This window comes from Amaranthus tricolor, chromosome 12 (genome assembly GCF_026212465.1).
Source record: "Amaranthus tricolor cultivar Red isolate AtriRed21 chromosome 12, ASM2621246v1, whole genome shotgun sequence".
NCBI classification, from domain to species: domain Eukaryota; kingdom Viridiplantae; phylum Streptophyta; class Magnoliopsida; order Caryophyllales; family Amaranthaceae; genus Amaranthus; species Amaranthus tricolor.
Window position 1 is genome coordinate 6,764,712 of NC_080058.1, and position 12,334 is coordinate 6,777,045.

Here is a 12,334-nt window from a genome sequence, read left to right on the forward strand (position 1 = left end):
GCTACCCGTTTGGCCTCTTTATAAATTTCTTTCTTGATTTCCCGATTTCCCTCTTCCGTACAAGCCAAAAGCTCTTTGAACCTTTTGTTTATTTCATTTATCTTCTTCCGAACCTCCTCGTTCCACCACCACGCCTCCCTATATACCTTTGCTTGACCTGTCGACACTCCTAAGGTATCCTTAGCAGCTTCTCGAATAGTTTCAGCCATAGATTTCCACATATGATTTGTGTCTTCGAAAATTCTTAGGTAGCCCAACGATTTGATCTTGGCCGAGAATGTGAAGGTTATTTCCCCTTTACGTTTACCCCACATAATCCTTCGTCGGCACTTTACCTTCTTGTCGACAACTTTTTTGCTCATATGAAAGACCAATACTAACAAACGATGTTGCGTTGGCATCTTTGGTGAAATATAATTTCAAAAATAAGCGCATGTAACTCAAACCTTAGGTTATGAGTATGTTCGCACTTAGTAAGAGCAAACAAATAATTTGATCAACAAAAGTCACTTAGTTTGTTCGCAGTTAATAACTGCGAACTGTTGCGCTTTATAAATTGTTCCGAAATCATTTTAATTAATTTCTCCCAAGGTCAGAAGGGGTCAAATTTTTGTTCGTAGTTAATATCTACGAATAAAAATTTAACCATGTTTGACCAAGACTTATGTTGTTCGCTGTTAGCAACTGCGAATAAAAGGTTTGGCTTTTTCTGATCACAGAGCCTTGTTCGCCGTTATTAAATGAAAACAAAGTCAAATCTAAGCTCTGGGATGAAAGGCGCTTATTTTTTAAAATAAGTTTTACCAAAGCTTATTTTTTTGATTAAAAAGCTTATCTATTTCAAATTTTCTAAAAAAATTGCTCTCATCCATAAACATTAATTTAGACCTGTCTAACGGGCCGAATTCTAGTTGAATTGGTCTGAGTAAGACCTTATAAACATGAAGTGGGTTTGGGTTTCAGGTTTCAAACGGGCTGAATCCATCAAGCCAAACTCGGCCCAACCCATTTCAACTGGAAGCCATATTGGGAAGGACGACAAAGAATACCTATAATTGTAAATTCAATGAAAAGAACAAAATATGATGAAATTAATGAAAATTTGAAAATATTAAGATAAAAAATCAAAAAAATGAATGAATAATACAACTTTCAAACTTATTCCAAAAGTAAGCGTGAAAATCTCAAACCTGAGGTATAGAGCTGTTCGCAGTTAGTAACTGCGAACAGATCAAAAAAGACAAGATAGCTGTTCGCAGTTACCAACTGCAAACAGCCCTTTGACTTTGTTTGACCTATTCGCAGTTAGTAACTGCGTGCCGAAGTGCTGGAACTGTGTACCGACGAGCATGCCTTGCCGCAATCTCCCTCACTAGCTCCTCGTGGTTGTACTGCATCACTGCTGCCGCACCTTGTGTCTGCAATTAATATTTAGTTAATGTAATATTATATTATGTATACTTAATCATTTAAATGCAAATGAAGACTTACAAATTGGGTCATCGTAGGCGCAACAAGTGCGTAATATGCTGTTGCGATGATGCCACGTGGTGACATCCATCGGCGAGTGATGGAGAGGAACCACGGCATGTAGTCCGGTGTAGTAGGTGAGCCATGAACATCGATTGGCGCACCTTGGGCCAGCAACTCAAGTCTACGATCCCAAAGAGCGATGTGGCGCCAGTTGATCTCCATCCAGCTCCCAGTACCCTGATTCTTGCGCGAAATCAAGTGCAGCTCGGGTTCAGTGTCGCAAGGCGGTGGAATGCCTTGTACCAACCCATATTGGCGTAGTATGCGCTCAGGTAGATGCACTTCGACAATGTCGAAGCATACGAGTGGCACATAAGCCCTCCACGCGCCTGATTGAATCCCCGAGTGCTCGGGAACAGCTGCGTACGCTTCTGCAGGGTATGGGTCCCAACAAAACTAAAATACATGTTATAAAAATATAAGTGATATGTTAATTAAATTGCAGTAATGTTAATGAGTAATGAAATATTTACCTGGTTGGGTCGTAGCAGGTCTAACTGATCTCGGTAGAATCCGAGACCGGTCTAGGTGTGCTTGCGCGTCCTGCGTGCAAAATTCCACCTTTAACCATACGCAGCATCTAGTGGGGGTTGTTGCGGAGGAGCGGCATCGCCATGAACAACGGTTCTGTAAGGTTGGCCGATAAGAACATGCTGCATAGTCAACACACTAGGGTCTTGGGGTCTTGGAGCTGTTGGATCCATTTCCTCTATTGATGTGTTCGCAATAGCTTTAGTTAATATTACCATTATGTAATTATGTATCATACATTTGTGTTGTCAGTTTAACATTATTATAGGTGTTATAGAGTATCATACTAGTATAATACATATAATATATTACCTGGAGTTACAGGTTCTAGTGTTGTGACCTTCGCTCCCACAACGACGACAATTAATTCGTTTCTTTCTACCCTCATCCATTTCGTTGGCAATTCTCCTAGACTTAGGCCTCCCTTTACCACGAATTTGATCGGGATCATGTCTAAGTTCAAATGCCGTCAATGGCGATAAGAGGTTTGCAATGATTAAACCCTTCAATGCAAGGTTTAAAGGCCCAAAAGACACGTTGCAAGGTCCTAATATTAGGTCGCACATATACTCTCGTGTCATTGTCCTCCTTAAAAAACCACTCAAGTACTAAACCCGGGTTGGAATGTTGCAAAGCTTCTAAAAGCGTGGAAGGAGTGAGTAAGAACCTTTCCAAGTCCCGTATATGGACAACAACGTTTGTTGCATAGCACACCACGCTCGCTTATAATTCACATCCACACCAAAACGATCTTTAACCATCTGCCGTACGACAGATACCTTAATGGATGGGTCTTTAGCAACACAATTTCTAATGACATTGTTAATGACAGAAGATGTCAAGTGAATGTGTCCAGCCGAAACAATGTCACTACCCAAAACACAAGAACGATGCTTACCCTTTTACGTAACAATACGCCATGAAGATAAATAAGAATCAAACGTAACCCTAAGTATCCACGAACAGCCCCGCTTACACTTCAAGATATGGACATTTTGGTTTGAAGTCTCCGTTCTGTACTCTATATTTCTGCGAATATGATACACTCTGATAGCTTCCAATAACTCTTCCTTGCTATCAAACATCATACCCTTCTCCAACTCTCCTTCCTGGGTGTAAGTGGTATCACAAGCCCAAGTCCTCCATGAGTTATCCTCCACATACTCGTCTAGAGGTGGACATAGGGCATAAGGTGTAGGAGGAATGATTGTAGAAATGTTGTCTAGGGTCATGTCATTTGCTAGCGCGTCATCATCGACATCCACATCATCCTCAGAAGGGTCGTCAATGAACTCATTACTCTCATTTCCATCATCCCAAGGTCCCATCTCATCACTTTCTCCTAAGTTAACCATTGAATGAACCGAAACTTGATTCGTAGGGGGTCGAAAAAAAGTACAAGATGTGGAAGGAACGAAAGAATTAAGAGTTTCCTGAGTTGATATAGGCATAGGGGTAGGAGTAGGATTAGAAGCAACTACATTCCCTAAGGGTACTTCTTCTACGTATAACTCCAAAGAGGGAATTTGGGTGGACTTTTTGAATGCTCCCACATAGCATCTATAGCCTCATCATCCTCAACAGGAAAGGCAAGCAATTCTCCACTCATGTCATATTTAAAGCTTATATTTACGGTACTTCTAGTGGGGTCCAATCCAATCTTAGAACATATGAAACGTTTAAACTAGTTCAAATCCATGTTCGAGTTGCATGCAAACAACCTACGTCTTCCCCCAACATAATGAACTTTTCCACTACTTTCTCAAATACAACCATTCCAAAAACATACTATAGTGACGCGAAATGATGTCATTTTCTACATTAGTACAAACACAATCAACATCATCAACAACTTCATGCCCATACAAGTACATTATAGTCACTTGATTATAATCTTTTTTGGTCTACAAATTAATAAAGTCCATAATATAACTAAGTTCATACATATATAATGCACATAAAATCCAAATAATAAATCAATTAATAAATGAAATTGCTAATACAAACATCAACATTCCTAATAACACATAACGTACATCAAATTTAACTAATTCAATATATTCATCAACAACAATACTTCAATAAACAACATAAAGCTATGAAAACGATTACACATTACCTTGAATAGTTATGGATGGTTAAAAGAGTGTTGATTCAAAGAACTAGTAACCTACATTTGCCAAAACAACCAAATTTCATCAAAAACCTAAAAATAGATATATATACTAAAAAAACGCATAATAATTTACCTTTGTTCGATCTAAAGTATCCCAAACTAATTTTGAAGTGACAAATTGAAAGAGGAATGCAACAATTAATAAATTCAACCTAGTATATTTGTGGAGAGTGTCGAGTAGTATTATACTAGAGTTTTGAAAAATAAGAAAATGAGAAGTAAAGAAAATTGCTGCGTATTAGCTATCTATTCGCAATTACTAACTGCAAACAGCTCAAACAAAGTCAAAGGGTTGTTTGCAGTTAATAACTGCAAACTATTTTGTCTTCTTTAATCTGTTCACAGTTATTAACTGCGAACAGCTCCATACCTCAGGTTTGAGATTTTCACGCTTACTTTTGAAATAAATTTGAAAATTGTATTATTTCGTTTATTTTTTTAATTTGTTATCTTAATGTTTTCAAATTTTCGAGATTAATGGGGGTACTTGTTACTTGACCCAAATTATTTGATTATCCAATAAGCAGATACATAGATGTTCGGAACGAAACAATAGCTGCCAAATAAAATATCACCTATCAAATTATCGAGTACTCGATTATCAACACCCCTACTATTTGACAAATCTGTCATCTTGTCAGGACAAAATGGCTGTCAATTGTGAGTATGGGTACCTGGATATTAACACGATCGACACGAAGACAATTTCATATAAAGATTCAGGTCACCTTAACAAATACATAATACAATAGTACAATCTTAGTTTTGGGAATTCAGAAACTCATTCCCTTTGAAAAGATCATACCAAATAACAATAACAAGCAACTACAAAAGCATAAAAGCGGAAACATAAATGCATAACTCAAACGAGCTTCTTTGAGAAGTATACCCCTCATGAACAGAATCTGCATAGACTGTCATGATTCTCCATCATTTGAGATCATCCATAGTAACCAAGTCATTCCAATCAAAGTTAACCCAAGCAGAAGAATTACTCAAATCCCCCAACCCATTGAAAATAGCAGCATCTTCATCCACCTTCTCAGCAAAGTGTGACAACAGCCTATCAATCTCGTCTTCATAAGGGGTTGCAGAAATCTCGGCATGACTCGTAGAACCCATGGGATAAGCAAGAGCATCCAGAGAATTGACAGAAGTAAAAGCACCAAGAGAGCCCACAGAAGGATTTGAGATGTTTGGTGTAGTCGTACAAGTATCAGTAACATATGGAGTACAAGCATTTGAAACGACAACTGGTGTACTCCTACCAGTATCAGTAACATAAGGTGTACCCCCAGATGCAGCATTTATGCATTGGGTACCCACAAAAGCAGTAGAAACGATTGGTGGTGGAGCAACAACAATTGGAAGATCTACAGCAATTGCACCATTTGGAGTAAGCGCAGACTCAGTAAGAACTGAAACCGCGCCATCAGGGCTATCAGCGACACGCTCACCATTCGTATCACAAAGCAAAGATTCAGAGCCTCTCTCCAGCACATTATCGTCGTCATCACTTTCCCACTCTTCCTCTACAAAGCGGGCCCCATAATGCTCCCCATTCTTTGGCCCAAGACCACTCTTCTTATAAATCTTACAGATCACATAACAATCCTGGGAAATGCCTGCATCAGCCAAATTCTTATCCTCTAAACGATACTCATGCATCACCCAATCAGTTCTCTCACCCTTAGGTGGCTTCCCTTTGTGAAAGATCAAAGTCTTGATCTTTCCCACAGGACGTGAATTGTAAATCATCGTCCTATCATTACCAGTAGACTTCCAGTACCCATAATCAGTTGCCCTGTTAGCTCTTCCTCCATTAGGATATTTCTTTGCTCGAGGGCAGAAGAAAAACCAATTCAAATCCCTAGATTTCAGACTTGCCATATCAGGGAGATCCCATGGAGCAAACTGATACACATCAACCTCAGCAATCATCTCAGGACTCAGTGATTTTCCCAAAACCTTCCTCTTCAGATAATACATAAACAACTCCTCATCCGTGGGGTGAAATCGAAACCCCGGTGGAAGAGATTTACAGCTCAATAAACCTTCCATAACTCACTACCAACAAGGAACAAGCTGTTCCTTTTTAATTAATTTTTCGTCACTTAAAATCTAATTTTGAAATGCAAAATACTTGAATTCACTTTAGAACAATAATCAAAATACTAATCAAGCGTAACGTCGCAGCAAGTAGTAGCAGCAGCAGCAGGAAGAAGAAAAAAGGATGATGAATATTATGAATCAACAATCGAATCAAAGAGTGAGTTTAATGGTCAAAACCCACTCTCCAATGATCAAATGGACGTCGAAAGTTTACGGACCCCACCACCAACGTCCCCTCTTGATGAAACAGAACTCAAACAAAAGAATCCACAAATTTTTCTTCTTTAGATTGATATTAGACATGGAGTCCTGTACATCGCATCAACAACATCAACAAAGGTTCACAACTTTGACTTGCAAAATAATCGAACAATTAACCAAAACCCTTGATATATCAACAGACTCTAATCAAACAAATGAAGCCCTAAGATCGAAAAAATAATCAACAACACCAAAATCGTAAAAACAAAATCAATCAAAACATCAGAAAAACCCTAAAATTGAAACAAATTTCCTAAATCGAAACCCCCTAATAAACAAATTATAAAATCAAAATAGAAGAAACAAATTACAAAAAAAAAAAAAAAGAAACGCCAAAATTCAAACAAATGATAGAAAACACCCAAATCAAAACGCTCCACTACACAAATTACAAAAATAAAAATAAACGAAACACATCACAAAGAGTACAAAACCCAAACGACGATCGGAAACACCCAAATCAAAACCCTAGAATCAACAAACAACCTACTTAAAAGTCAACGAGACAAAAGAAAACCCAAAATTGAAACAACGATAAGTGAATCGAAAACTGAAAAACGAAAGCAGACCTGAAAATTTAGCTTGGAGGAAGAGAGGAGGCCGAGGAAATTTGGGGGAAGGCGAAGGAAAAATTTGAGAGAGCAATGAAATTGAGAATCGGAAAACGAGTAGAATGAGTGAATTGAAGGGAGTCGAAAGTATTTAAAGAGTATACGAGTAAGAAGCTCTACTTCTAATTGGCCGGATGATTTCCATATTTTGACTAATGACTTAATGAGTAATGAAACTTTCCCTAGCTATGGTAGTATGTTAAGTTCATACTTCTTAAATATTCGTTAGGTTACGATTATCAATATTATTTGTTGTTTAAGTTTATTATGATACGGCTAATATGTAAGAAAATTATTATTAAATATAATTTTGTTTAAATTGTATAATCGTATATTTTTCATGATATTAATCTTTTATAATATTTAGTTTTGCATAATTCAATATATGAATAACCAAAATAATATATTGAGTTGTATAAAAAATCAAATGTAGTAAGTATAATATCATGGATGTAGTATTAGTGATTCTAGTTTATACCAGTCAGTTTCGAGGAGTTTACTATTAAAAGTAAAATTATAAATAAAGGAGTATCCCATTGTGTGTGAGTATGCTTAAAAAAATTTCTAATGTGTATTGATTTTAAAAATATAGTAGAAAGGAATTTGATTTTTTATAAGAGAAAAAGCTTCATTATTAGATAGTAAATAGGAAAAAACTTCCCGAAAAAAAAGAAAAAAAACTTGTGAGTGAGAATTTTAAAATTGGTTGAGTTGTAGCAAATTATTTTTTAAAATTAGATTTTATTAAAAATTATCGAAATAACCTTGTACTGAGGTTTAATAATTCTCTAATTATTTTCTCTTTTTGATATTTTGGTTTTTATTTAAATTAAACTTGATTCTCAAATGAATATTAGATATTTTTTTCTAAATATTGGTCACAAATGTAAAGAAATTTGGTTATACTCGCTTATGTTTACCAATAAATGTGATTGTTCTCATTTAATTATAATTTGGTGTAAAATAAAATATTCAAAGTATTTAATAACATTTAATAGGTTTGTCAAATACGTGATACAATGAATGAAACTATGTTAACTTAACATTATTTAAAGTACTATTTGTCCCTAGATTGAATCGTTAAGTTGAATGTAAATAATTTTCTAAGGATTAATTTGTAAGTTGAAAGATAGCGTAGTTTCTTGGGATATAGGGACACAGAGATGTCTAGTCGTTCACCTAGATATTAATAGTGATACACTGATACACATTGGATAGACCTTTTAGGTGTTCTTCAATTAATCGTATGAACAATTTCATTGTTATATTTATAGGATTCATTTGACATTAGCATAACACTATTCTCATTTAATAATTAGCATACTTTCACATTCTCAAACGTCGTACTGTTAAAGGAGGTTATTGTAACAACCCGACTTACAGTTAACTAAATAAACAGGGTCATCACGGGGTCTGTTTCCCAAGAAACTTATATAACATTTTCAAAACTTGAGCAAAGGAGTCACCAGTTCTTTAACGTAATTAACTCAACTAATTCTCAAATCGAACATCTAACTAAAATACAAAGTTATCATAAAAGTCACTCTATAAGTCCAATATAACCAACACAATCAAGTCTAATATACATCTATCAAAAATCGAATACAATACTACACTTTTCACGTACTCAGCTCAATATAACATCTCTGTAACTCTAATCATCACCGCTAACCCATCGTTCCCAACATGTTCCGATCTGCAAACATCTAAAAGATGGAAACAACAGGGGGTCAGGTTTAACTGAATGAGAAGTAACAATCCAAAACAACAAAACACCCTAATTCAAAACATAGGTTTAAAAGCAATATTAGTTTCCTAGATCTATGTGTGCACAGAGAGTCTAGTTTGAGAGGTGCCCCATTGCTCTAAGGCTATGTCACTCTCGGGTAAAGCTAGTCAATATCTGAATGACAACTCGCCTCAAAAACAGGAAGTAAGGAACAATGTTCTTCAACTCCGTCAATGACCAGCTCGCAAGCCCGATCTATTGGCCATATCATAATATCAACATAAATCGTCTCAACAATTTTCAATTTCAAAAGAGCTTTAGTAAAAAGTTTATTTTCAAGAATGTAGTCTGATCAGACCTTTTAAGGGACTACTACTACTCACCGAAAAGACACTTCAAGGAGTCAAGAGCGGTTCACCACAATTGACTAGAAGGGTTCATCGACGTAGTCTTATCCTGAAGCATGACAATATCATAACGTCACTGGCGTGTGTTCGATGCAACTATACTAACATATAACTTATTACATCTCCTATGACCATAGCTTAAATCAAGATTCTTTTCTAGCATTTCATGATCTAAGGTTGTTTCTAAAGATATCAAAGAACCTAGAGTAACCCAACAATGCTCATAGATTTATATTCATCCTAAGTCTATATTTATCAATACCTTCAAGAATCGAATACTTTAAATAAGAACATCAATAATCGCATATCTTCATTATTATATAATGTTCCTTAACAAGTCTATACTCCAGGTATTCCATCATATCTCTAAAATTAATATCAATTCTCATTATCCTTCAAATTATATATTTAATTGCCATAAAGATAGGTGTTCTATTTACCGATATTGATACACAAACAAAGCCATATATATTCATCCAAGAGTGTCAAAATACCCAACATTTCACCATTAAGGACATATCACAACAAAATCAAAATCTCAATCTCCAATAAGATAGTACAATCAACATAAGGTCCACATCAAATCCACAAGTATCCAACTAATCTTCACTCAATTAATTAAACTCATAACGATAAAGAGTGTAATACGATATTAAAATAATATATGAAAATAAAGAAAATATAATCAATAACCACAATTGGAATTTTTATGGAAGAAGAGAAAACATGAGAAAAAAATCAAGGAATTATTGAATAGGATATATACCTTCTAATTCTTTTTAGGCAACAGAAAAGATGTAGGAGGAATTCCATAATCAGAAGGCTGCCAGCATCTTCTTTCGACCCAAAACGAAAGCTGGCAGGTAGTGTAGGCTACTAATTCAATGTCTCAGGCATAAAGGTGTTATTGCTGCTGTATAGGGTCGGGTTCCGGGAATGAGGAGGGCTGTACGCGGCTGTTGCCGCCTGTTTGAGGGCCAAGAACCGAGCAAAAGAGATTCTGGATTGGTTCATAAATCAGAAAATTAGATGGAAAGAAGATTGTACCTGTGTTGCTGAATTTCAACAATAATTTCAGTGAGAATGTAGAATAAAGAAGTATAATAATCAAGTCTCTGTACCAGTAATGTGTGGTATTGAAGACCAAGTAACAAGATAATTGCTGATTTTCGGATCCAAATAAGGCAAGAAGCCCGCTGCTGTTGGTTGTTGTTAGGGTTCGAAATCAGTGGAACATGAAGATGAATGTAGTAAATGTGCTCAAAAATTAAAGAAAAGAAGGGGAAACTATACCTAATGTTGTTCTTGTGTATTATTTTCAGAAAATCAGAGGAAAAAGATAGGTTTTGTTCTTCGAATATCCAAAGCAAGAGAGAAGAGAACACAGAAAAAAAAATGTTATACCTACTCCATTTTTATCAAAATCGAAAACAAGGAGGGAAGGGTCTGCTGTGTTTTCTTGCGAGCATCAGAGGTAGAAGATGAGTATTGTTTGCTTTACTCTAATGTGCGAAAAGAGGGAGGTTCACCTTGATCTGGGTTTCGAAATCAAGAGGTAAGGGATGAGGGGGTAGAGTTCGAAAATCAGAATGAGATTATGTTTGGGGAGGATGATGAATATTACATGTGGGGAAAGAAACTAATTTTTAGGGAAAAAATAAATAATAAAATAAAATAAAATATCAAGGGATAATAAATGAATTATTATGTTGGGTATGTTGGGTATCCTTAAGTCCAATACCGCTTCTCATTCCTTCTAGATTTAACCCAATAAAATTCTAATCTTGATATTTATTTTAAGTTTTCAATTCTAAATATTACTAATTTCCCAAATGTTATAGTTATAAAGGGAATATTCAGGTTTGTTTTAAGTTAAGTAGGAGTTTTGATCATATAAGATTGGATAAGTCATATTAATAATTAAGGTTAGTATCTCGATCGCTTAAAGAGTAAAAACTGAAAATGCATGATCGTGCTCAAATGGATTAAAGAGTTAATCATTTTATCAACAGTTCATACTCAAATCTGATAGTAACCAACTATAAAATGTATTTTAATTAGATTATTGTACTGTTAGTTTGTTACTATAGTTGGATCTTAAGAGGTTATACTTATAAGTTATCAATTGGATAAAATGGAATCAATAGCATAAGACGCTCTTTGGACTATTTAGTATAAGAGTTATTAGCATGATTTGATAAGTGATTTAATTGGGAATCAAAACACCAGTTGAAATTAATCATGATTATTATTATATGAATATTACATGTAAAGGGCAAAAGAAAGGTCGATACAATTATAGAGAGAAGTTGAGAGCATTGAGTTATAGAGAGAGAAGTGAGGAATGACAAAGTTGAAAGTTTTAAATATAAAAAGTGACAACACATTGTAAATTAGGGCTGCGATCCGATCCGAAAGCTCAGAATTTCAAAGATTTCAAATCAATGAAATTGCATTTCACGTCCATCAGAAAATCTCGGATATCCAATGATCTGGATATTGGATATCCGAATTATCGATTTGTATCAAAGGATATCCGAGTAATAGAAGTTGGTCTATCTTTATTAAAAAGATATTTATTAGGTTAAAAGTTCAGATTATATTGTTTTCTCGTCAGAAATTAGTATACAAAATTATTATTATTATTATTATTATTATTATTATTATTATTTTTGAGATAAATTATTATTAATATATAATCTATAAATCATAAACCTCGGTGGTGGTGACGTGGTGTCTGTATACTAGTTTGTTATGCTTTATGGGCTTCTACAATATTAGAAATAAAGTATCACAGTGACTAAATGCAATTGGGCTTTTATATTTGGATATTTCAGAAATCCAAAAATGTTGAATCTTATTCCATGTCCGACCCAAAACCTCGTTTGATATTGAAAATTTGAAATGAATAAGATTAATTATAAAAAGAAACATCAAATAAGAGCATAATCAACTTATTTTCAATTGTAAGCGC

The 12,334-nt window shown here is 35.1% G+C and overlaps 1 protein-coding gene and 1 long non-coding RNA gene across 2 annotated transcripts; both read right to left on the reverse strand.

Moving 5' to 3' along the window:
- Nucleotides 1-4,921: 4,921 nt before the first annotated feature.
- LOC130828411 (NAC domain-containing protein 82-like) lies at nucleotides 4,922-7,400 on the reverse strand. The gene is made up of 2 exons (XM_057694390.1): nucleotides 7,183-7,400; nucleotides 4,922-6,661 (listed from the first exon to the last, which is right to left on the reverse strand). The coding sequence occupies exon 2, from the start codon at nucleotides 6,299-6,301 to the stop codon at nucleotides 5,171-5,173; it is 1,131 nt and encodes a 376-aa protein (XP_057550373.1). The 5' UTR covers nucleotides 6,302-6,661; nucleotides 7,183-7,400; the 3' UTR covers nucleotides 4,922-5,170.
- An 871-nt stretch (nucleotides 7,401-8,271) lies between these two features.
- Nucleotides 8,272-11,052, reverse strand: LOC130828412 (uncharacterized). Its single transcript, XR_009047374.1, has 3 exons — nucleotides 10,482-11,052; nucleotides 10,127-10,360; nucleotides 8,272-8,930 (listed from the first exon to the last, which is right to left on the reverse strand). It is a non-coding gene; the product is annotated as an uncharacterized LOC130828412 (long non-coding RNA).
- Between the last annotated feature and the right edge of the window lie 1,282 nt (nucleotides 11,053-12,334).